The sequence below is a fragment of the Pelophylax lessonae genome, assembly GCF_965119305.1.
Source record: "Pelophylax lessonae genome assembly, chromosome: 13".
Lineage (NCBI taxonomy): Eukaryota > Metazoa > Chordata > Amphibia > Anura > Ranidae > Pelophylax > Pelophylax lessonae.
The window spans coordinates 6391026-6417031 of NC_138780.1; the positions used below are offsets into that span (position 1 = coordinate 6391026).

At 51.5% G+C, this 26006-nt stretch overlaps 2 protein-coding genes across 2 annotated transcripts; both read right to left on the reverse strand.

The window, feature by feature from the left end:
- Window positions 1-326: 326 nt before the first annotated feature.
- On the reverse strand, window positions 327-12134 carry UFC1 (ubiquitin-fold modifier conjugating enzyme 1). Its single transcript, XM_082242838.1, has 6 exons — window positions 11978-12134; window positions 5942-6009; window positions 5785-5848; window positions 3558-3634; window positions 3160-3250; window positions 327-700 (listed from the first exon to the last, which is right to left on the reverse strand). The coding sequence occupies exons 1-6, from the start codon at window positions 12098-12100 to the stop codon at window positions 629-631; spliced, it is 495 nt and encodes a 164-aa protein (XP_082098964.1). The 5' UTR covers window positions 12101-12134; the 3' UTR covers window positions 327-628.
- Window positions 12135-19930: 7796 nt separating this feature from the next.
- On the reverse strand, window positions 19931-25763 carry APOA2 (apolipoprotein A2). Its single transcript, XM_082275068.1, has 4 exons — window positions 25686-25763; window positions 23695-23771; window positions 21171-21288; window positions 19931-20172 (listed from the first exon to the last, which is right to left on the reverse strand). The coding sequence occupies exons 2-4, from the start codon at window positions 23744-23746 to the stop codon at window positions 20070-20072; spliced, it is 273 nt and encodes a 90-aa protein (XP_082131194.1). The 5' UTR covers window positions 23747-23771; window positions 25686-25763; the 3' UTR covers window positions 19931-20069.
- Between the last annotated feature and the right edge of the window lie 243 nt (window positions 25764-26006).

Below are 26006 nucleotides of genomic sequence, written 5' to 3' on the forward strand. Positions count from 1 at the left end.
CTCCAGGCAGCACACTGATTGACAATCTACTAAGAAAATGTGTTTTTTTTTCTGTCTGTGTCCCCATCGGAAACATTTCCTCTCATTTCCTTTCCTGAAAATTCCACCCCTTCCCTGCTCTGTCCACAAAGGTTTGGCTGTAGTAGGCCTTCGGTGGTCGATGTATTCTGATGGGATCTATGGTGTCACCTCCAAACCCGTACACCTCTCACCTAGAACCAAGCATCTAGAATTGGCTCTGCCCTGCTCCTGCACGAGTGAGACACAGGAACCAAAATCTGCCCAAATCTCCCCCGGCGTAATGACGTCACAGCGGACAGACCAGGTGAGCGCAACAGAAGGTTTATTACACAGAATAGCAGATGGTCGGTGGAAGAGTTTTGGGTACAAATATGATAAATAAATTACAGATTCTGACGAATCAGAGCTGGCTGCTGACTTCCTGGGTCTTGTATCGGCGACGTGATTGGCTGGTTGGTGGTCCCTGGGTCTCTTCTCAGGGAGGTGATTGGCTAGTCGTTTGTATCAAAGGTGTAATTGGCTGGTTAGTGGCCCCCGGGGTCTTGTATCAGGAAAAGCGATTGGCTGATCCTTTGCCCCCGGGTCTTGATTGGCTGAAATCTCATCCTCAATTGTCCTTATGTTTGATTAATCCTTTGCTGATCAGATCGGGAATTTCCACTGCCAGCCACGGGCCCAGCTGAGAGACGGAGAGAAAAGTGTTACCAGGAGTGCAGAAGGAAATTTGGGGGGGGGGGGGGGGGGGGAATAGTTAAATTCCTATCAGGTCCTGTATGTGACCCCACTGGGGAGATTTTCCCTCACTTCCTGTCCCTATGACACCCATCACCAGGATAAGAAGTTCACATCCATTTCCTGCTCTATTGAAGATGAGTTTTGGTCTGTGTCCCTGAGGAAGTTTCCCATCACTTCCTGTCCTTATAGGAAGTGAAGGGAAATCTCCCTAAGGAGGACACAGAGGCTCAGCTTAGCAAATATAGAAATCCTCAAATGGGGTCCAAAGGGCCACACAACAGTTTTTATCAATTTGGTAAAACGTAGCGGGCCAGCAACCAATCGCCGCCTCGGCCCAGCAAGCGATCGCCGCCTCGGGCCCAGCAAACGGTCGACGCCTCGGCCCAGCAAAAAAACGCTGGACACCGGCCAGCAACCGATCGCTGGACACCGGCCAGCAACCGATCGCTGGACACCGGCCAGCAACCGATCGCTGGACACCGGCCAGCAACCGATCGCTGGACACCGGACCAGCAAAAGATCACTGCTACTGGCCAGAAACAGATCACTGCAACCGGCCAGAAACAGATCACTGAAAACCGGCCAGAAACAGATCACTGAAAACCGGCCAGAAACAGATCACTGCAACCGGGCCAGAAACAGATCACTGCAACCGGGCCAGAAACAGATCACTGCAACCGAGCCAGAAACAGATCACTGAAAACCGGCCAGCAACAGATCACTGAAAATTGGCCAGAAACAGATCACTGCAACTGGGCAAGAAACAGATCACTGCAACCGGGCCAGAAACAGATCACTGAAAACCGGCCAGAAACAGATCACTGCAACCGGGCCAGAAACAGATCACTGCAACCGGGCCAGAAACAGATCACTGAAAACCGGCCAGCAACAGATCACTGAAAATTGGCCAGAAACAGATCGCTGCAACTGGGCAAGAAACAGATCACTGCAACTGGGCCAGAAACAGATCACTGAAAACCGGCCAGAAACAGATCACTGCAACTGGGCCAGAAACAGATCACTGCAACTGGGCCAGAAACAGATCACTGCAACTGGGCCAGAAACAGATCACTGCAACTGGGCCAGAAACAGATCACTGCAACTGGGCCAGAAACAGATCACTGCAACTGGGCCAGAAACAGATCACTGCAACTGGGCCAGAAACAGATCACTGCCACTGAGCCAGAAACAGATCACTGAAAATTGGCCAGAAACAGATCACTGCAACTGGGCCAGAAACAGATCACAGAAAACTGGCCAGCAACAGATCACTGAAAACCGACCAGCAACAGATCACTGAAAACCGACCAGCAACAGATCACTGAAAACCGACCAGCAACAGATCACTGAAAACCGGCCAGAAACAGATCACTGCAACGGGACCAGAAACAGATCACTGCAACTAGGCCAGAAACAGATCACTGCAACTGGGCCAGAAACAGATCACTGCAACTGGGCCAGAAACAGATCACTGCAACTGGGCCAGAAACAGATCACTGCAACTGGGCCAGAAACAGATCACTGCAACTGGGCCAGAAACAGATCACTGCAACTGGGCCAGAAACAGATCACTGCAACTGGGCCAGAAACAGATCACTGCCACTGAGCCAGAAACAGATCACTGCCACTGAGCCAGAAACAGATCACTGCCACTGGGCCAGAAACAGATCACTGCAACTGGGCCAGAAACAGATCACTGCAACTGGGCCAGAAACAGATCACTGCAACTGGGCCAGAAACAGATCACTGCAACTGGGCCAGAAACAGATCACAGAAAACTGGCCAGCAACAGATCACTGAAAACCGACCAGCAACAGATCACTGAAAACCGACCAGAAACAGATCACTGCAACTGGGCCAGAAACAGATCACTAAAAACCGGCCAGAAACAGATCACTGCAACTGGACCAGAAACAGATCACTGAAAATTGGCCAGAAACAGATCACTGCAACTGGGCCAGAAACAGATCACTGCAAACTGGACCAGAAACAGATCACTGCAACTCGGCCAGAAACAGATCACTGCAACTCGGCCAGAAACAGATCACTGCAACTCGGCCAGAAACAGATCACTGCAACTCGGCCAGAAACAGATCACTGAAAACTGACCAGATCTACTTCAGGTCTTAGGTCTGTACTGAAGACAGATGGGTCCAGCATGAGAGCCAGGGAAGTAGCATTACAATGATGGAGTCTAATCACTAGGGGGAGGGGAGACTGAGGAAATGCTTCCTCCTGCATGCAGCAGACTGATGACATCACCTTAGCCTAGGCGGAGTTACTGACTGGTGGAGATCAAAGACGGCTTTTGCCTGATAAAAGGCGGAGCTCTTCTGAACTATGATACTGCCGCTGCATACTGTGACATGTCAGGGATTTCTTCACGTCCTGACCGATACTCACCCCTAAAGCCATCAGATGGGCAAGGCCGAATTTCGGTACGTTCCGCGCCCACAGGGGTTTGAAGTGTTCCGTCAGGCAGATCTTCCCTCCTCTATGGGGGAAAAAAAAAAAACATATTACAAGCAGGGCAGGGTGGAGCCTTCACTGGGTGCATGCTGAGTACAAGCTGTTTCTTCCATCCCTCTATTTATCTTTGAGAACCAATACTGGGGAAAATACAAGAGCTAAAAATGCTCATTGCCTGTCACCCCCCCCCCCCTCCGTATAAGCATGCGGCCAGTGAATGGCGCATATCTGTGTATTACAATAAGGGAAATATGGTACAGCAAGCATGTAATAATGTGAGTGTCAGAGTTCCCCTTTAATGGGCATACATGGCCGTCAGTGCCCCCCCTTACCTGTACATCTTCGCCGTCTTGCCGTCCAGCTCTGGAATGGCGATTTCGGGGGCCGTGGCCGGGTAAGTGACCGGAATCTACACCGAGGAGACAAAAAATCCCACTTATTATAATCTGAGAGGTTAGGAGTGTCACCAGGACAGGAAGTGAGAGGGTGGGAGTGTCACCAGGACAGGAAGTGAGAGGGTGGGAGTGTCACCAGGACAGGAAGTGAGAGGTTGGGAGTGTCACCAGGACAGGAAGTGAGAGGTTGGGAGTGTCACCAGGACAGGGAGTGAGAGGTTGGGAGTGTCACCAGGACAGGGAGTGAGAGGTTGTGAGTGTCACCAGGACAAGAACTAAGAGGTTATGAGTGCCCCCGGGACAGGAACTGAGAGGTTGGGAGTGTCACCAGGACAGGAAGTGAGAGGGTGGGAGTGTCACCAGGACAGGAAGTGAGAGGGTGGGAGTGTCACCAGGACAGGAAGTGAGAGGTTGAGAGTGTCACCAGGACAGGAAGTGAGAGGTTGTGAGTGTCACCAGGACAGGAAGTGAGAGGTTGAGAGTGTCACCAGGACAGGAAGTGAGAGGGTGGGAGTGTCACCAGGACAGGAAGTGAGAGGTTGTGAGTGTCACCAGGACAGGAAGTGAGAGGTTGGGAGTGTCACCAGGACGACAGAAAGTGAGAGGTTGGGAGTGTCACCAGGACAGGAAGTGAGAGGGTGGGAGTGTCACCAGGACAGGAAGTGAGAGGGTGAGAGTGTCACCAGGACAGGAAGTGAGAGGTTGGGAGTGTCACCAGGACAGGAAGTGAGAGGTTGAGAGTGTCACCAGGACAGGAAGTGAGAGGTTGAGAGTGTCACCAGGACAGGAAGTAAGAGGATGGGAGTGTCACCAGGACAGGAAGTGAGAGTTTGGGAGTGTCACCAGGACAGGAACTGAGAGGTTGGGAGTGTCACCAGGACAGGAACTGAGAGGTTGGGAGTGTCACCAGGACAGGAACTGAGAGGTTGGGTGTGTCACCAGGACAGGAACTGAGAGGTTGGGAGTGTCACCAGGAGGACAGGAAGTGAGAGGGTGGGGGTGTCACCAGGACTGGAAGTGAGAGGGGGTGGGAGTGTCACCAGGACAGGAACTGAGTGGGTGGGGGTGTCACCAGCACAGGAAGTGAGAGGTTGTGAGGGTCACCAGGACAGGAAGTGAGAGGTTGTGAGGGTCACCAGGACAGGAAGTGAGAGGTTGTGAGGGTCACCAGGACAGGAAGTGAGAGGTTGTGAGGGTCACCAGGACAGGAAGTGAGAGGTTGTGAGGGTCACCAGGACAGGAAGTGAGAGGTTGAGAGTGTCACCAGGACAGGAAGTAAGAGGGTGGGAGTGTCACCAGGACAGGAAGTGAGAGTTTGGGAGTGTCACCAGGACAGGAACTGAGAGGATGGGAGTGTCACCAGGACAGGAAGTGAGAGTTTGGGAGTGTCACCAGGACAGGAAGTGAGAGGTTGTGAGGTTCACCAGGACAGGAAGTGAGAGGCTGTGAGGTTCACCAGGACAGGAAGTGAGAGGTTGTGAGGTTCAATAGGACAGGAAGTGAGAGGTTGTGAGGTTCACCAGGACAGGAAGTGAGAGGTTGGGAGTGTCACCAGGACAGGATGTGAGAGGTTGGGAGTGTCACCAGGACAGGAAGTGAGAGGTTGGGAGTGTCACCAGGACAGGAAGTGAGAGGTTGGGAGTGTCACCAGGACAGGAAGTGAGAGGTTGGGAGTGTCACCAGGACAGGATGTGAGAGGTTGGGAGTGTCACCAGGACAGGAAGTGAGAGGTTGTGAGGTTCACCAGGACAGGAAGTGAGAGGTTGGGAGTGTCACCAGGACAGGATGTGAGAGGTTGGGAGTGTCACCAGGAAAGGAAGTGAGAGGTTGAGAGTGTCACCAGGAAAGGAAGTGAGAGGTTGAGAGTGTCACCAGGACAGGAAGTGAGAGGTTGAGAGTGTCACCAGGACAGGAAGTGAGAGGTTGGGAGTGTCACCAGGACAGGATGTGAGAGGTTGGGAGTGTCACCAGGACAGGAAGTGAGAGGTTGTGAGGTTCACCAGGACAGGAAGTGAGAGGTTGGGAGTGTCACCAGGACAGGAAGTGAGAGGTTGTGAGGTTCACCAGGACAGGAAGTGAGAGGTTGGGAGTGTCTCCTGACATCTAGGGTCAGGGATTGGACAGTAAATCCACCACTCTGGTCAAAGCCATGAAAACCACTCACATCAAACTCCACATCAAACTCGTACTTCAGCAGCTCATGGATGTACCAGCATTTCCCGAACCACCTACAGCACAGCAGAGGAGAGCACGTTATATCATCACATCGTCAACCAGCGTGGGAGGCGGAGCTCCTGCCAGTAGCCCCTCCTACATCTTACCTGGTGCCTTCTTTATTTGACTCCAACCTGAACCAATCATTGTCCGCCTTCTTGTTGTTCTCCACATACTGCGGGGGCAAAATTGGAAAATGAATTACAAACATATACAGCCAATCACATAGCGGGACAGAGGCGGGTCATTCTGTGCAGGGGAGGAGCTGTAAGGTGGACCTGTCCCAATTTCTACGGAAAGTGAGAGGATGGGAGTGTCACCAGGACAGGACGTGAGAGGGTAGGGGTGTCACCAGGACAGGAAGTGAGAGGGTGGGGTGTCACCAGGACAGGAAGTGAGAGGGTGGGGGTGTCACCAGGACAGGAAGTGAGAGGGTAGGTGTGACACCAGGACAGAAATTAAGAGGATGGGGGTGTCACCAGGACAGGACGTGAGAGGGTGGGGGTGTCACCAGGACAGGACGTGAGAGGGTAGAGCTGTCACCAGGACAGGAAGTGAGAGGGTAGGGCTGTCACCAGGACAGGACGTGAGAGGGTAGGGCTGTCACCAGGACAGGACGTGAGAGGGTAGGGCTGTCACCAGGACAAGATGTGAGAGGGTAGGGCTGTCACCAGGACAGGACGTGAGAGGGTAGAGCTGTCACCAGGACAGAACGTGAGAGGGTAGGGCTGTCACCAGGACAGGACGTGAGAGGGTAGAGCTGTCACCAGGACAAGACGTGAGAGAGTAGGGCTGTCACCAGGACAAGACGTGAGAGGGTAGGGCTGTCACCAGGACAGGACGTGAGAGGGTAGAGCTGTCACCAGGACAGGACGTGAGAGAGTAGAGCTGTCACCAGGACAGGACGTGAGAGGGTAGGGCTGTCACCAGGACAGGACGTGAGAGGGTAGAGCTGTCACCAGGACAGGACGTGAGAGGGTAGAGCTGTCACCAGGACAGGACGTGAGAGGGTAGGGCTGTCACCAGGACAGGACGTGAGAGGGTAGAGCTGTCACCAGGACAGGACGTGAGAGGGTAGAGCTGTCACCAGGGCAGGACGTGAGAGGGTAGGGCTGTCACCAGGACAGGACGTGAGAGGGTAGGGCTGTCACCAGGACAAGACGTGAGAGGGTAGAGCTGTCACCAGAACAAGACGTGAGAGGGTAGGGCTGTCACCAGGACAGGACGTGAGAGGGTAGAGCTGTCACCAGAACAAGACGTGAGAGGGTAGGGCTGTCACCAGGACAGGACGTGAGAGGGTAGGGCTGTCACCAGGACAAGACGTGAGAGGGTAGAGCTGTCACCAGAACAAGACGTGAGAGGGTAGGGCTGTCACCAGGACAGGACCTGAGAGGGTAGAGCTGTCACCAGAACAAGACGTGAGAGGGTAGGGCTTTCACCAGGACAGGACGTGAGAGGGTAGGGCTGTCACCAGGACAAGACGTGAGAGGGTAGGGCTGTCACAAGGACAGGACGTGAGAGGGTAGGGCTGTCACCAGGACAGGACGTGAGAGGGTAGGGCTGTCACCAGGACAGGACGTGAGAGGGTAGAGCTGTCACCAGGACAAGACGTGAGAGGGTAGAGCTGTCAGTAGGACAAGATGTGAGAGGGTAGAGCTGTCACCAGGACAGGACGTGAGAGGGTAGGGCTGTCACCAGGACAGGACGTGAGAGGGTAGAGCTGTCACCAGGACAGGACGTGAGAGGGTAGGGCTGTCACCAGGACAGGACGTGAGAGGGTAGGGCTGTAACCAGGACAGGACGTGAGAGGGTAGGGCTGTCACCAGGACAGGACGTGAGATGGTAGGGCTGTCACCAGGACAGGACGTGAGAGAGTAGGGCTGTCACCAGGACAAGACATGAGAGGGTAGGGCTGTCACCAGGACAGGACGTGAGAGGGTAGGGCTGTCACCAGGACAAGACGTGAGAGGGTAGAGCTGTCACCAGAACAAGACGTGAGAGGGTAGGGCTGTCACCAGGACAGGACGTGAGAGGGTAGAGCTGTCACCAGAACAAGACGTGAGAGGGTAGGGCTGTCACCAGGACAGGACGTGAGAGGGTAGGGCTGTCACCAGGACAAGACGTGAGAGGGTAGGGCTGTCACAAGGACAGGACGTGAGAGGGTAGGGCTGTCACCAGGACAAGACGTGAGAGGGTAGAGCTGTCACCAGGACAGGACGTGAGAGGGTAGGGCTGTCACCAGGACAGGACGTGAGAGGGTAGGGCTGTCACCAGGACAGGACGTGAGAGGGTAGAGCTGTCACCAGGACAGGACGTGAGAGGGTAGAGCTGTCACCAGGACAGGACGTGAGAGGGTAGGGCTGTAACCAGGACAGGAAGTGAGAGGGTAGGGCTGTCACCAGGACAGGACGTGAGATGGTAGGGCTGTCACCAGGACAGGACGTGAGAGAGTAGGGCTGTCACCAGGACAAGACGTGAGAGGGTAGGGTTGTCACCAGGACAGGACGTGAGAGGGTAGAGCTGTCACCAGGACAAGACGTGAGAGAGTAGGGCTGTCACCAGGACAAGACTTGAGAGGGTAGGGCTGTCACCAGGACAGGACGTGAGAGGGTAGAGCTGTCACCAGGACAAGACGTGAGAGAGTAGGGCTGTCACCAGGACAAGACGTGAGAGGGTAGAGCTGTCACCAGGACAGAACGTGAGAGAGTAGGGCTGTCACCAGGACAAGACATGAGAGGGTAGAGCTGTCACCAGGACAAGACGTGAGAGGGTAGGGCTGTCACCAGGACAGGACGTGAGAGGGTAGGGCTGTCACCAGGACAGGACGTGAGATGGTAGGGCTGTCACCAGGACAGGACGTGAGAGAGTAGGGCTGTCACCAGGACAAGACATGAGAGGGTAGGGCTGTCACCAGGACAGGACGTGAGAGGGTAGGGCTGTCACCAGGACAGGACGTGAGAGGGTAGGGCTGTCACCAGGACAGGACGTGAGATGGTAGGGCTGTCACCAGGACAGGACGTGAGAGAGTAGGGCTGTCACCAGGACAAGACATGAGAGGGTAGGGCTGTCACCAGGACAGGACGTGAGAGGGTAGGGCTGTCACCAGGACAAGACGTGAGAGGGTAGAGCTGTCACCAGAACAAGACGTGAGAGGGTAGGGCTGTCACCAGGACAGGACGTGAGAGGGTAGAGCTGTCACCAGAACAAGACGTGAGAGGGTAGGGCTGTCACCAGGACAGGACGTGAGAGGGTAGGGCTGTCACCAGGACAAGACGTGAGAGGGTAGGGCTGTCACAAGGACAGGACGTGAGAGGGTAGGGCTGTCACCAGGACAAGACGTGAGAGGGTAGAGCTGTCACCAGGACAGGACGTGAGAGGGTAGGGCTGTCACCAGGACAGGACGTGAGAGGGTAGAGCTGTCACCAGGACAGGACGTGAGAGGGTAGAGCTGTCACCAGGACAGGACGTGAGAGGGTAGAGCTGTCACCAGGACAGGACGTGAGAGGGTAGAGCTGTCACCAGGACAGGACGTGAGAGGGTAGAGCTGTCACCAGGACAGGACGTGAGAGGGTAGAGCTGTCACCAGGACAGGACGTGAGAGGGTAGGGCTGTAACCAGGACAGGACGTGAGAGGGTAGGGCTGTCACCAGGACAGGACGTGAGATGGTAGGGCTGTCACCAGGACAGGACGTGAGAGAGTAGGGCTGTCACCAGGACAAGACGTGAGAGGGTAGGGTTGTCACCAGGACAGGACGTGAGAGGGTAGAGCTGTCACCAGGACAAGACGTGAGAGAGTAGGGCTGTCACCAGGACAAGACTTGAGAGGGTAGGGCTGTCACCAGGACAGGACGTGAGAGGGTAGAGCTGTCACCAGGACAAGACGTGAGAGAGTAGGGCTGTCACCAGGACAAGACGTGAGAGGGTAGAGCTGTCACCAGGACAGAACGTGAGAGAGTAGGGCTGTCACCAGGACAAGACATGAGAGGGTAGAGCTGTCACCAGGACAAGACGTGAGAGGGTAGGGCTGTCACCAGGACAGGACGTGAGATGGTAGGGCTGTCACCAGGACAGGACGTGAGAGAGTAGGGCTGTCACCAGGACAAGACGTGAGAGGGTAGGGTTGTCACCAGGACAGGACGTGAGAGGGTAGAGCTGTCACCAGGACAAGACGTGAGAGAGTAGGGCTGTCACCAGGACAAGACTTGAGAGGGTAGGGCTGTCACCAGGACAGGACGTGAGAGGGTAGGGCTGTCACCAGGACAAGACGTGAGAGAGTAGGGCTGTCACCAGGACAAGACGTGAGAGGGTAGAGCTGTCACCAGGACAGAACGTGAGAGAGTAGGGCTGTCACCAGGACAAGACATGAGAGGGTAGAGCTGTCACCAGGACAAGACGTGAGAGGGTAGGGCTGTCACCAGGACAGGACGTGAGAGGGTAGGGCTGTCACCAGGACGTGAGAGGGTAGGGCTGTCACCAGGACAGGACGTGAGAGGGTAGGGCTGTCACCAGGACAGGACGTGAGATGGTAGGGCTGTCACCAGGACAGGACGTGAGAGAGTAGGGCTGTCACCAGGACAAGACATGAGAGGGTAGGGCTGTCACCAGGACAGGACGTGAGAGGGTAGGGCTGTCACCAGGACAAGACGTGAGAGGGTAGAGCTGTCACCAGAACAAGACGTGAGAGGGTAGGGCTGTCACCAGGACAGGACGTGAGAGGGTAGAGCTGTCACCAGAACAAGACGTGAGAGGGTAGGGCTGTCACCAGGACAGGACGTGAGAGGGTAGGGCTGTCACCAGGACAAGACGTGAGAGGGTAGGGCTGTCACAAGGACAGGACGTGAGAGGGTAGGGCTGTCACCAGGACAAGACGTGAGAGGGTAGAGCTGTCACCAGGACAGGACGTGAGAGGGTAGGGCTGTCACCAGGACAGGACGTGAGAGGGTAGAGCTGTCACCAGGACAGGACGTGAGAGGGTAGAGCTGTCACCAGGACAGGACGTGAGAGGGTAGAGCTGTCACCAGGACAGGACGTGAGAGGGTAGAGCTGTCACCAGGACAGGACGTGAGAGGGTAGAGCTGTCACCAGGACAGGACGTGAGAGGGTAGGGCTGTAACCAGGACAGGACGTGAGAGGGTAGGGCTGTCACCAGGACAGGACGTGAGATGGTAGGGCTGTCACCAGGACAGGACGTGAGAGAGTAGGGCTGTCACCAGGACAAGACGTGAGAGGGTAGGGTTGTCACCAGGACAGGACGTGAGAGGGTAGAGCTGTCACCAGGACAAGACGTGAGAGAGTAGGGCTGTCACCAGGACAAGACTTGAGAGGGTAGGGCTGTCACCAGGACAGGACGTGAGAGGGTAGAGCTGTCACCAGGACAAGACGTGAGAGAGTAGGGCTGTCACCAGGACAAGACGTGAGAGGGTAGAGCTGTCACCAGGACAGAACGTGAGAGAGTAGGGCTGTCACCAGGACAAGACATGAGAGGGTAGAGCTGTCACCAGGACAAGACGTGAGAGGGTAGGGCTGTCACCAGGACAGGACGTGAGAGGGTAGGGCTGTCACCAGGACAGGACGTGAGAGGGTAGGGCTGTCACCAGGACAGGACGTGAGAGAGTAGGGCTGTCACCAGGAAGGGATGTGAGAGGGTAGGGCTGTCACCAGGACGGGACGTGAGAGATTGGGGGGTGTCACCTGGGCAGGATGTGAGGGGGTGTCACCAGAACAGGAAATGAGAGGGTGGGGGTGTCATCGGGACAGAGGGTGTCACCAGGGCACAAGGCCATAGGGTGGCACCAGGATGGAAACCCATAGGGTGTCACCGGGACAGGAAGTGGGCAGCTAACCTAAATCATATTGCAGTGTATAGTGATGATATGACCAATCATATTGCAGTGTATAGTCATGATATGACCAATCATATTGCAGTGTATAGTCATGATATGACCAATCATATTGCAGTGTATAGTCATGATTTAACCAATATAAATCAGATTTCAGTATTAGGCCCATTGAATATGGCCCTGTGCAACAGCCTCATAAGTAGTTCTGTCAGAGGATCCCCCCTCCTTCACCCCGGAACCACTGAGCCCCTCCTAATCCCCGGGGGGCGCATTACAGCGGCGCACCGCCCCCTCCCCGCTCACCTTAATGAGGGTCTGGTACTCCTCCTTCAGCCGCTGCACCCACAGCTCCCTGTCCCGCGGGCTGGCCCCGGTCTTCAGCAGCGGGATCTCCGACACCACCCGGCGTGTAGCCTCATCCACCATGATGGCCGAGAGGAGGAGAGCCCGGAAGTGCCTGTCATGCTAGCTTGAGACCGGCGCCGCCATCTTGACTACTGGCAACTGGAGTTTCCTGTAAACTTTCACTTGTTCTGACAGAAATTTTTTAAAATGATGGTGTCAGCCCGGCAAAAAACGAAAGAGAGACTTGGAACCATCCTGAATAACTCACTGAAATGACAATAAAGCCTGCATTTTGCTGCCCTGAGGATGTCCGCAGATCACTGTGGCGAAATGCGTGGGTGGTTGAAGCGCTTTTGTCAGAACTTGTCGTTGAAGCAAGTGGCTTGGATTATCGAACCACACTTTGGCTGGCTGCGTCCCAACAGAAGATATACAGCATATTCTAGGTTACCTGAAGCATGCGGATATGGACGGCTATTGCGATCTTGTCGTTACCGAGGCAACAAGCTGGATGAGTACATTATATTTTCTTTTTTTCTAATAAATTATATTTTCTTATATATGACCGCGTGTTGCTTTACTGCACATATATTGATGGTTAAAGTGGATTTTCCTTAAAAAATTGAAGGACTGCGTTTTTTTTTTACAGTTCCGCCCCCATTTCTAAACAAAATGGGCAAAAGTTTTTTAAAAAATCACCTCAGGTGGCGCCGCTGGCACTTCTGGGTGACGTCACCACGCCTTCTGACAGGACCAGGAGCTCAAAATCCCGCCAAAATGCTCTCCGGACTATTCTGAGCTCCGACCTCTGCGCGATGACGTCGCCTGTTACAACAAGAAGTGTCGGAGGCCTCCCACCTGAGGTAATTTTGGGTGAATGGGTTGTTTGCAAATCGCATTGTGTGTTGGGGGTAGGATGGGGGAGAGTTGGGACCCCTGAAAGCTTTTTTTTACTATACTGTAGCTCTCTTAGAGAGATTTCCCCTCCGGGGGGAACTGCGTCAGCTGGTGAAGCGTGCAGCTTGGAAAATTGGCTTTTTTGACAGCCCCCCACCCCATTTATAAACAAAGTGAGCAAATTTTTTTAAAAGATTACCTCAGGTGGTGCTGCTGACACTTCTGGGTGACGTCACCACACCTTCTGACAGGACCAGGAGCTCAAAATCCCGCCAAAATGCTCTCCGAACCATTCTGAGCTCCGACCTTTGCGCGGTGACGTCACCTATTACAACAAGAAGTGTCGGAGGCCCCCCACCTGAGGTAATTTTCGGTGAATGGATTGTTTGCAAACAGCATTGTGTGTTGGGGGTAGGATGGGGTAAAGTTAGGACCCCTGTCAGGTTATTTTTTTGCTATACTGGAGCTCTATTAGAGAGATTTCCCCTCCGAGGAAAACTGCGTTGGCTGGTGAAGCGTGCGGCTTGGAAAATTGTTTTTTTTGACAGCCCCCCACCCCATTTCTAAACAAAGTGGGCAATTTTTTTTAGAAAAATTACCTCAGGTGGCTCCGCTGGCACTTCTGGGTGACGTCACCACACCTTCTGACAGAGCCAGGAGCTCAAAACCCCACCAAAATGTTCTCCTGACCATCCTGAGCTCCGACCTCTGCGCAGTGACGTCACCCATTCCTCCCGAAGGTGTCGGAGTCCCCACCTGAGATTATTTTTAGTGAATGTATTGTTTGCAAATAGCATTTTGTGTTGGGGGTAGGATGGGGGAGAATTAGGACCCCTGACAGGTTTCTTTTGCTATACTGGAGCTCTATTAGAGAGATTTCCCCTACGAGGAAAACTGCGTCGGCTGGTGAAGCGTGCGGCTTGGAAAATTGGCTTTTTTGACAGCCCTCCACCCCATTTCTAAAAAAGTGGGCAAATTTTTTAGAAAAATTACCTCAGGTGGCTCCGCTGGCACTTCTGGGTGACGTCACCACACCTTCTGACAGAACCAGGAGCTCAAAATCCCACCAAAATGCTCTCCAAACTATTCTGAGCTCCGACCTCTGCGCGGTGACGTCGCCTGTTACAACAAGAAGTGTCGGAGGCCCCCCACCTGAGGTAATTTTGGGTGAATGGATTGTTTGCAAATCGCATTGTGTGTTGGGGGTAGGATGGGGGAGAGTTAGGACCCCTGACAGCTTTTTTTTGCTATACTGGAGCTCTATTAGAGAGATTTCCCCTACGAGGAAAACTGCGTCGGCTGGTGAAGCGTGCGGTTTGGAAAATTGGCTTTTTTGACAGCCCTCCACCCCATTTCTAAACAAAGTGGGCACATTTTGTAGAAAAATTACCTCAGGTGGCTCCGCTGGCACTTCTGGGTGACGTCACCACGCCTTCTGACAGAGCCAGGAGCTCAAAATCCCGCCAAAATCTTCTCCTGACCATCCTGAGCTCCAACCTCTGCGCAGTGATGTCACCCATTCCTTCCGAAGGTGTCGGAGTCCCCACCTGAGGTAATTTTGGGCGAATAGATTGTTTGCAAATTGCATTGGGTTTGGGGGTGGGATGGGGAAGGGTTAGGACCCCTGTCAGATGTTTTTTTTTGCTATACTGGAGCTCTATTAGAGAGATTTCCCCTCCCACCATTTCTTAACAAAGTGATCAAAATAAAAAATAAAAATGACCTCAGGTGGTGCCACCAGAACTTTTGGGTGAGGTCGCTATGCCCTCTGATGGAGCCAGGAGTTCAAAACCTCACCAAAATGTTCTCCTGACCATCCTGAGCTCCGACCTCTGCGCAGTGACGTCACCCATTCCTCCCGAAGGTGTCGGAAGCCCCCCACCTGAGGTAATTTTTTTTTCATTTTGGGCGAACGGATTGTTTGCAAATAGCATTGTGTTAGGGGTAGGATGGGGGAGGGTTAGGACCCCTGTCAGTTTTTAGCTGCTATTCGGGGGCTCCATTAAGAGATTTCCCCTGCAGGGGCAACTAGGTTGGTTGTTGAAGCGTGCGGCCTGGAAAAATCATATTTTTTGACAGCCCCCCCATTCCTAAACAAAGTGGTCAAAATTAAAAAATAAAAATCACCTCAGGTGGCACCCCTGGCACGTTTTGGGTGATGTCACTATGCCTCGTGACAAAGCCAGGAGCAAAATCTCACCAAAATGCTCTCCAGACCGAGCTGGTGACCTCACCCATTCCTTCCGGAGGTGTCGGAGGCCCCACCTGAGGTAATTTTTTCTTCATATTGGGCGAACGGATTGTTTGCAATTAGCATTGTGTTTGGGGGGTAGGATGGGGGAGCGTTAAGGACCCCTGTCAGGTTTTTCTTGCTATCCGGGGGCTCCATTAGAGAGCTTTCCTCTCCGCGGACAACTGCGTTGGTAGTTAAAGCATGCGAATTCGAAAATCTGCTTTTTTTTTTACAGCCCCTCCCACACATTTGTAGCCCAAATATTTTTAAAAAAATACCTCAGGTGGCGCCACTGACACTTCTGGGTGACGTCCCTACTAGGGATAGACCGATATGTTTTTTTCAGGGCCGTTACCGATATTTTCGTCTCAACGTATCGGTATCGGCTGATATGGGCCGATATTTTGTAGTTTTAAAGTTTTGAAAAATAAAGACAATTTTTGACACAAATCTGATACTGAACACATGTTAATTTTTGTTTAAAGAGGTTGTAAACTCTGTAAAAAATGTTTTTCTTTTTTTTTTTACAACCTGAAAGAGAAATACATAATGAGCTAGTATGCATTGCATATTAGCTCATTATGAAATACTTACCTTACAACGAGCCCCCGCCGTGCCGTCCGCTCACCTCTATGACGGGCGACATGTCTAGTCGCCCGTCTTCCGGGATCGCGGCATCCGGCCATCTGATTGGCCGGAGCCGCGGTGACGTCACTCGACAGTCACGGCACGGGGCTCTGAAGGAACGGCGCGAGCGGCCGTTACTTCATAGCGCATGCGCCAGTGACGTCACTGGATGCATCGAAGGTAAATATCTCCTAAACGGTACATGTTTAGGAGATATTTACAGTACCTGTAGGTAAGCCTTATCATAGGCTTACCTATAGGTACAAGTTGTAGAGGAGGGTTTACTTCCTCTTTAATGCTTAATGGCTGGCTTACTGGCACCCTATGGTGGGTGGCTGGCTGGCATCCTTTGGTGGGTGGGTGGCTGGCATCCTGTGGTGGGTGGGTGGCTGGCTGGCACCTTGTGGTGGGTTGGTGGCTGGTTGGCACCCTGTGGTGGATGGCTGGCTGGCATCCTGTGGTGGATGGCTGGCTGGCACCCTGTGGTGGGCGGCTGGCTGGCACCCTGTGGTGGATGGCTGGCTGGCACCCTGTGGTGGATGGCTGGCTGGCATCCTGTGGTGGGTGGCTGGCTGGCACCCTGTGGTGGATGGCTGGCTGGCATCCTGTGGTGGATGGCTGGCTGGCACCCTGTGGTGGGCGGCTGGCTGGCACCCTGTGGTGGATGGCTGGCTGGCACCCTGTGGTGGATGGCTGGCTGGCATCCTGTGGTGGGTGGCTGGCTGGCACCCTGTGGTGGATGGCTGGCTGGCATCCTGTGGTGGCTGGCTGGCACCCTGTGGTGGATGGCTGGCTGGCATCCTGTGGTGGCTGGCACCCTGTGGTGGGTGGCTGGCTGGCACCATGTGGGGGGTGGCTGTCTGGCATCCTGTGGTGGTTGGCTGGCTGGCTGGCACCCTGTGGTGGGTGGCTGGCTGTCATGCACCCTGTGGTAGGTGGGTGGCTGGCACAGGGGCTGTGGGTGGCTGGCTGGTACAGAGCCTGTGGACAGCTGGCTGGTACAGTGCCTGTGGCTGGCTGGTACAGGGCATGTGGGTGACTGGCTGTCTGGCACCCTGTGGTGGGTGGCTGTCTGGCACCCTGTGGTGGGTGGCTGGCTGGCACCCTGTGGTGGGTTTGGCTGGTACAGGGCCTGTGGGTGGCTCGCTGGTACAGTGCCTGTGGCTGGAAGGTACAGGGCCTGTGGGTGGGTGGCTGGCTGGTACAGGGCCTGTGGGTGGCTGGCTGGTACAGGGCCTGTGGATGTGAGTGGCTGGTACTGGGCTGCTGTGGGTGGGTGTATGGCTGTGATACACTCCCGCGAGACTAGTCCCGACTCCAGATGAGGCTGTCCAAGGCGAGGGAGGCGGCCTAAGAAGGCAAAATGACGTCACAAAAATATCGGCAATATCGGCCAGTTCCGGAGGCTTGCCGATAATCGGTCTATCCCTAGTCCCTACGCCTTCTGACAGAACCAGGAGCTCAAAACCCCACCAAAATGCTCTCTGGACCATTCCTAACTCCGACCTCTGCACGGTGACGTCACCCGTTCCTCCGGAGGTGTCGGAGGCCCCACCTGAGGTCATTGTTTTTTCTCCATTTTAGATGAATAGTTTGTTTACAAACAGCATTGTGTTTGGGGGTAGGATGGGGGAGGGTCAGGACCCCTGTCAGGTTTTTCTTGCTATCTGGGGGCTCCATTAGAGAGATTTCCCTTCTGGGGAGAACAGAGTCGGCCATTAAAGCGTGCGACTTGGAAAATCGGCTTTTTTGACAACCCCCCCATTTCTAAACAGTGGCCAAAATCTTTTTAAAAAAATCACCTCAGGTGGCGCTGCCAACACTTCTGGGTGACGTCACAACTTCTGACAGAGCTCTAATCCCATCCAGGAGGACGTCCCATGTCCTCATCCCACCCAGGAGGGTGTCCCCTGTCTTCATCCCACCCAGAATGACGTTATCTGCCCTCATCCCACTCAGGAGGACGTCCTTGGTCTTCAACCCACCCTGGAGGAGGTCCTCTGCTGTCATCCCACTCAGGAGGATGTCCTCGGTCTTCAACCCACCCTGGAGGAGGTCCTCTGCTGTCATCCCACTCAGGAGGATGTCCTCGGTCTTCAACCCACCCTGGAGGACGTCGTCTGCCCTCATCCTACTCAGGAGGACGTCCTCGGTCCTCATCCCACCCTGGAGGACGTCCTCTGCCCTCATCCTACTCAGAAGGATGTCCTCGGTCCTCATCCCACCCTGGAGGACGTCCTCTGCCCTCATCCTACTCAGGAGAATGTCCTCGGTCCTCATCCCACCCTGGATGACGTCCTCTGCCCTCATCCCACTCAGGAGGATGTCTTCAACCGATCCTGGAGGACATCCTCTGCCCTCATCCTACTCAGGAGGATGTCCTCGGTCTTCATCCTACCCTGGAGGACGTCCTCTGCCCTCATCCTACTCAGGAGGATGTCCTCGGTCTTCATCCCACCCTGGAGGACGTCCTCTGCCCTCATCCTACTCAGAAGGACGTCCTCGGTCCTCATCCCACCCTGGATGACGTCCTCTACCCTTATCCCACTCAGGAGGATGTCTTCAACCCATCCTGGAGGACATCCTCTGCCCTCATCCTACTCAGGAGGACGTCCTCGGTCTTCATCCTACCCTGGAGGACGTCCTCTGCCCCCATCAACCACCTGAATATGCTGGAACCCCAGGAGCTGTTCATACCTTACCTGCCTTACCAGGAAATTTCTACTTTCTGAGGTTGATACACGCTGAGGCCTAAATATGAATCCCCTTCACCAACCATGTGATAGTGTTGGGATCTGTCTATTGCCCCCCCCCCAGCAACAAGTGAACCTGACAGGTAACTGAAACATTCATACCAACAACAATATCAAACACTGGGGTGCTTACAGGAGTACCACAAAGGTACCTCTATATAAACGCTATTAATAATTTGTTCACCATGGGCATCCGCAACTTGCACCCCCCCCCCCCCCCCCCCGCCCTGGAAATTTCCTGGCCTGCTGTAAGAGGGGAATCTATGGGGACCCTGCTCTTAAGGGGATCTATGGGGGACCCTGGCCTGGCCTGCTCTAAAGGGGGATCTATGGGGACCCTGCTCTAAAGGGGATCTATGGGGTACCCTGGCCTGGCTTGCTCTAAAGGGGATCTATGGGGACCATGGCCTGCTCTAAAGGGAATCTATGAGGATCCTGGCCTGCTCCAAAGGGGGTCATATTGGCTATATAGTATATACTGTATATATATACCTGGTAGCACAGGGGAATATAGGTGAAAAGGTAGGACTAAAGAGGGATTTATGGGGGACTCTGGCCTGCTCTAAAGGGGGATCTATGGGTATCCTGCTCTAAAGGAGGATCTATGGGGGGCCCTGGCCTGCTGTAAAGGGGGATCTATGGGGGACCCTGGCCTGGCCTGCTCTAAAGGGGGATCCATGGGTGACCCTGGCCTGCTCTAAAGGGGGATCTATGGGGGCAAAAAGGGGCAGAACATGGGTGACCTTAAAATGATGCTCCCCCTGAAAAAAGTTTTGCAGACACCCATGCCAGACAGGTTCACTTTAGGTTTAAGCTGAATTGATAAATAGTGCAAGCCCAATAAGGCTCAATGGGCAAATTTGACAAGAATATTACCTGCCACACTCTGCACCCCCAAGATAGAATGGTGGAAACCCCTCATAATGGGCACAGCGGGTGTTCAGACCCGGGAACTCAGCACAGGGATGGTGGGAGCCCCTCATAATGGGCACAGCGGGTGCACAGACCCGGGAACTCAGCACAGGGATGGTGGGAACCCCTCATAATGGGCACAGCAGGTGTACAGACCCAGGAACTCAGCGCAGGAATGGTGGGAACCCCTCATAATGGGCGCAGCGGGTGTACAGACCTGGGAACTCAGCACAGGGATGGTGGGAACCCCTCATAATGGACACAGCGGTGTACAGACCCGGGAACTCAGCACAGGGATGGTGGGAACCCCTCATAATGGGCACAGCGGGTGTACAGACCTGGGATTGGATCCCACTGATGGTCAGGTTAACTGTGCAGCAATCATCAAACGTGTAAATAAAAGTTCTTTTTGGGGTGACTCTTTAGTCCCTTGTGTGGTTCTATATTGGGGCAACATGAAAGGTTTTGAGGAACGACACGCTGAAACCAGAGTTGGCACAGAATACGAGTTTTATTATATTATGTTATAAAAGGAACAGTCAGTCACACAGTAACAGAAGATGAAGGGGGTCGGGTAGAGATGGGGTTCGGGGGGAGTGCCGCAGATCGCAGGATAATGGGTTACAGCTTAGCTCAGTTTTTGCTTGCTGAGGGCAACCATCTCCTCAATCCATTTCTGAATGCTGGCGGAGATTGTTGCTCCGTGTTCCTGGATCTTGGCACCCAGGTCCCTGTAGAGAAAAATAATGATGTGAATATAAAAGCCGTACAGCCCAGTGATGACATCATCAGCGCCCCTTGGAAAAGAGCACAAAAACATGATACTATATCTATCCAATAAAAGGACATTCTCTGGCAATAATATGATTTTGCCGCGATTTCCCTCCCCCTCTCGTTTCTTTAACTTCCAGCTGTAGCTCCATACATTGCAATTTCACTGCAATAAAAACCTAAAAGTGGATCCAACTCTCGAAAATAAAAATGTCACAGTACAGATAAGAGACAACGACAGGGGAACCAAGACAAGAGACAACAACAGGGGAACCAAGACAAGAGACATCGACAGGGGAACCAAGACAAGAGACATCGACAGGGGAACCAAGACAAGAGACATCGTTGGGGGAACCAAGACAAGAGACATCGACAGGGGAACCAAGACAAGAGACAACGACAGGGGAACCAAGACAAGAGACATTGATAGGGGAACCAAGACAAGAGTCTTTGATAGGGGAACCAAGACAAGAGACAACGACAGGGGAACCAAGACAAGAGACAATGACAGGGGAACCAAGACAAGAGACAACGACAGGGGAACCATGACAAGAGACAACGACAGGGGAACCAAGACAAGAGACAACGACAGGGGAACCAAGACAAGAGACATTGATAGGGGAACCAAGACAAGAGACAACGACAGGGGAACCAAGACAAGAGACAACGACAGGGGAACCAAGACAAGAGACAACGACAGGGGAACCAAGACAAGAGACATCGATAGGGGAACCAAGACAAGAGACATCGATAGGGGAACCAAGACAAGAGACAACGACAGGGGAACCTAGAACAAGAGACAACGACAGGGGAACCAAGACAAGAGACAACGACAGGGGAACCAAGACAAGAGACATCGACAGGGGAACCAAGACAAGAGACAACGTCAGGGGAACCAAGACAAGAGACAACGACAGGGGAACCAAGACAAGAGACAACGACAGGGAAACCAACTTACTGAGTCTGAGCTGGAATCTCTGCATTGGAAATCTTCTCCTGGATGGTCTTGGAAAGTCCTTGGAAAAACTCAGTAAATTTTTGCACTGGATCCTCTGCATCCCTCTTCACAACACCGGCTGGAAGAAGAAGGTGTAGAAATTTAACAAAGGGGATAAAGAGAGGGAGATAGAGGGGGTTTAGGGGTAGAGAGAGAGAGAGAGTAGAGATTTGGATAGAGGGAGTGAGGAGGGGGGGGGGATGAGAAAGGAGAGGAGAGGAGAGGGGAAAAAGGAGGAGAAGAGGGGAAACAGGGAGGAGAAGTGGGAGAGATGAGAAAGGAGAGGGGAAAGATGGAGGAGAGAGAAAAGAGGCAGGAGAGTGAGAGGGGAGAGTGTTGGAGGAGAGGAAGAGGAGAAAGGGAGTAGGAGAGAGAGAGGAGAAGCGAAAGAGGGAGGAAAAGGGGGGGGGGAGATGGAGGAGAGAGAAAAGAGGCAGGAGAGAAAGGAGAAAGGGAGTGGGAGAGAGAGAGAGGGGAGAGAGAGAGAGAAGGGGAGAGGGAGAAGAAGGAGGGGAGATGAGAAAGGAGAGGGGAAAGACAGAGGAGAGAGAAAAGAGCCAGCAGGGAAAGAGGAGAAAGGGAGAGAGAGAGGGGGGAGAAGGTGAGAGGGAGGAGAAGAAGGAGAGATGAGAAAGTAGAAGGGAAAGATGGAGGAGAGAGAAAAGAGGCATGAGAGAAAGAGGAGAAAGAGAGAGGGGGGAGAGAGAGAGGAGAGGGAGGAGAAGGAGAGATGAGAAAGGAGAGGGGAAAGACAGAGGAGAGAGAAAAGAGGCAGCAGAGAAAGGGAGTGGGAGAGAGAGAGGAGAAGGGGAGAGGGAGGATTATAATGAGCGATGAGAATGGAGAGAGGAAAGATGTAGGAGGAGAGAAAGGGGAGAGGCAGAGAGAGGAGAGGGGGAGAAATGAGAAAGAAGAGGGGGAATAAGGGAGGAGTGGGAGAGAGAGGAGAAGGGGGAGAGGGAGGAGTAAAGAAAGGGAAGAAAGAGTGGGGGAGTGTGAGAGGGAGGAGAGGAGGGGTGGGTGAGAAAGAAGTGGGAGAGGGGAGGAGGGGAGAGAAGAGAAGGGGGGGAAAAGGTAGGAGAGAGAGAGGGGGGAGTGTGAGAGGGAGGAGAGGGGGGGATGAGAAAGAAGTGGGAGAGGGAGAGAGGAGAAGGGGGAAAGGGAGGAGAGAGAGAGAGGGGGAGTGTGAAAGGGAGGAGAGGGGTGGATGAGAAAGAAGTGGGAGAGGGAGGGGGGGAGAGAGGAGAAGGGGAAAAGGGAGGAGAGAGGGGGTGAGAGAGAAAAAAAAGAAGTGGAAGAGAGAGGGGAAGGGTGAGAGGGAGAAGAAATGAGAGAGGAGAAGTGGGAGAGAGAGAGGGAGGAGTGGGATAGGGAGAGAGAGAAGAAAGGGGAGAGGGAGGAGAGGATAGAAAGAGAGGAGAGGATGGTAGACGGAAAGAGAGGAGAGGGAGGATAGGAGGATAGAGAGAAATAGAGGAGAGGGGGCTAGAGAAAGGGATAGAGAGGTGAGATGGGGTGGAGGGAGAGGAGAGGGGTAAAAGGAAAGAGGGAGAGGGGAAGAGACAGGAAAAGCTGTGGATAAGAAGAGAAAGAAGAAGGGGTGGGGGAGATCGAGAGGGGAGGGGGAAAAAGGAGAAGGAGAGAGAGAAGAGAGGGAAAGAGCAAGAGGATAAGGGGTGGAGGGAGATAGAGAAGGGAGGGGGGGGTAGAGGTGGAGAGAAAAGAGATGGCGCTAGAGAAAGATAGAGAAGAGAGGGGGGTAGGGGGGTCCATTTGAAGAGGAAGGAGACAGAGTGCAGAGAGGGGTCCAGAGTGGAGAAAAAGAAGAGATAGAGAGGGAGAGACTTTCTATACAATCTACAGATCTGTTCTGGACGCGTTTCGGGGCTCACTCCTTCTTCATCAGACCTCATTGTTAGTAGTGGAAGGCCTGTACTAATGATCAGCTCTGTTCCTGCTCATGTAATCGCCATGACACGCCAATCCTTCACACCATTACCCCCTTAACCTGCAGATGGCACCCAGGTCTCAAATAAAACATGATCCAAAATAAAAGTCTTCTGTGTTCATAAAAAAAAAAAGTATAAAAATGTTGTAGATGGGCAAATCAGCTGCAGAGTTATAAAGTGATCTATCGCTGCAAAGTTTAGTGTTGTCATCATTAGCTGGTGGTGTCAGGGTTACACACAGCCGTCCCTCAGTGAGGATGACCAATCCTTATGCTAATCACAGTATCTAATATAGGGATATCCACTAGAGGGAGCAATGCAAACCTACATAGAAAATGTAATAAATATGGGACAGCATAGAACTGGTTACCCATTATAATGATGGTTCAATGTGCTCATCCACAGAAAGAAGAAACACTACAGGATTCCTCCAATACCAAACTGCCAATGGCAGCTCCCTCATTGCTATCCTGACAGGGCCTCCTAATCCGTTACCCACAGCAGTTTGTTCCAACCTTCTCCTGGTTTTATCTTACCTTCCAGGCCGCTGATGGCGATGACGAGGACAACAAGGGCCAAGACTTTCATGATGACGGCTGTCAGTGCTGAGGTTCTGAAATCCGAGACAATGATATGATGAGATTCTAAATACAGTACATAGGGCCTGACTAGTCTGTCACCTCCAACCTCCAGTGTACTACAACTCCCTCCAACCTCCAGGGTACTACAACTCCCACCAACCTCCAGGGTACTACAACTCCCTCCAACCTCCAGGGTACTACAACTCCCATCTGATAGTTAAATCCCAACTCCACCCAAAACTTTTCTTCATGACCCCCATTTCTATTGCTAGCAAGGCAACTCATGAGGCAGATTTATATGGAACGGCAGGCATTGAGGTCTCTGTGTTTAAGAGTTACAAGCAGGTCTCACCCCTTGTGTTGGATTTTTTATTTATTTTTAGGTTACAGAATGTGCAGCAGAAGGAGTGAGTCTCCTCAGCCGCCACCAGCAGTCTCCCCATAGGAATCCATAAGGTGTGGTTATTTGGTCCCAGCCATAAATGAAACATCACCCAATACATCTGTTACTGTGTGTAATAATAAGAAATAACTGTGTGCTATGAGTTGGCCTGTCTATCACCTACTAAAAATAAAAAAAAAAAAAATTAAATTGTTTCATTTTCCAATTAATTTTCTCCAATCAATTCAATATTTCCAAAGCTTTATGAGAAGATTATAGGCTGGACGGACATATTCTAATTATACTTCACATTATAAGAAATATTCGGGGTTGTTTCTCTAACCCCCGGTTTAAATGTTTAATTAGATTGTAAGCTCTTCTGAGCAGGGCCCTCTTAATCCTCTTGTATTTTATTGTATTGTATATGTTTTGTCTCCCTCTAATATTGTAAAGCGCTGCGTAAACTGCTGGAGCTATAGAAATCCTTAATAATAATAATAATAACTGGTCTATCATTATGGGGCTAAAACATTCTGTACAGAGCAATAAAATGTATCTAAACCCAAAACTTTTCACAGGGACATAACCCTCACCAATTACCCAAAACTAAAAAAAAAAGTTTTGCCTTTTATATACACTTTAATAAATATTTGGCATTATTTCATCCACCGCTGGTTAAATTGTATGATTCGTACAGCTATATGGGGCTCATATATTCTATATAGACCCTTCATATCCCTGACCCCCACAGAGCTTACAATTCAACATTCCCACAGCAGTCCCGTGTACCAATTTTGGGTAAAAGCCAAGAAACCTATTGGTCAGTTTTTTTAGTTTTTGGGTTGTGAGGACAAAATTAAAACAGTTTTAATTGCTCGTAGCAAAATAACAGTTCTCAAGACCCAATAGAAATATTACAGCAAAAATGGGAGCTAATAGTTAAAACACTCTAAAACAAATTTACATAAAAAATAATATATGAAAAAAAATATATGTATGTGTGTATATATAAAATTATGAATATAAACATAAACTAAAACACCCCAAAACAAATTGATATATAATAATATATTTAAAAAAAATTATATATATATATATATATATATATATATATATATATATAATAAAAAATTTCAGTTATATATAAATTTGTTTTTGAGTGTTTTAGTTATTATTCCCAATTTTATATATACAGTTTTATATATACATATAAAAACAATAAAAAAAAATATATATAGTCATTTATATATATATATATTTTTTTTTATTGTTTTTATATGTATATATAAAACTGTATATATATAAAATTGGGAATAATAACTAAAACACTCAAAAACAAATTTATATATAATAATAACTAAAAAAAAAATATGTATATAAATGACTATATATATATATATATATATATATATATATATATATATATATATATATATATATATATATATATATATATATATATATATATATATATATATAAATAAAAAAAAATATATATATAATATATATATATATATATATATAAATAAATGACTGCCAAAGCCAGATGTAAAGTGCAACTTACCTCTGCCAATCTGGAGGTACTTCTCAACTCTGGAACTGAGGGAGCTTCCCACTTCGGTCCTATATATACAGAGATAGCCCCGCCCTCCCAACTTCCCATTGGTCGGTGGCTCCTGACAGTTTATTACCTGACTGGTGTTTACAGGACTTTGCTCCTCCAATACACGGCCTCTTTATCTTGCTGAGGTTTTGCTGATTTGGTGTTGTGTCACCCTGATATCACACGGCATGAACATACAGAGGACAGTCCGGGGATTCTGAGAAAAGCCAGCAGAGACAAAAAAAAACCACAAATAAAATCTAAACTGAACAAAACACAATT

Bases quoted from the DNA above. Each gene is read 5' to 3' on its own strand.
- UFC1 (XM_082242838.1), bottom strand. From the start codon at position 12,100: ATGGTGGATGAGGCTACACGCCGGGTGGTGTCGGAGATCCCGCTGCTG. The intron at 5,849-5,941 runs GTAAGATGTAGG...GCTGTGCTGTAG, and splicing joins TCAAATAAAGAAGGCACCAG to GTGGTTCGGGAAATGCTGGT. The intron at 701-3,159 runs GTGAGTATCGGT...TCCGTCTCTCAG, and splicing joins CCCATCTGATGGCTTTAGGG to CTGGGCCCGTGGCTGGCAGT.
- APOA2 (XM_082275068.1), bottom strand. From the start codon at position 23,746: ATGAAAGTCTTGGCCCTTGTTGTCCTCGTCATCGCCATCAGCGGCCTG. The intron at 21,289-23,694 runs GTAAGATAAAAC...TTCTTCTTCCAG, and splicing joins CGCCATCAGCGGCCTGGAAG to CCGGTGTTGTGAAGAGGGAT. The intron at 20,173-21,170 runs GTAAGTTGGTTT...TTTTCTCTACAG, and splicing joins GAGATTCCAGCTCAGACTCA to GGACCTGGGTGCCAAGATCC.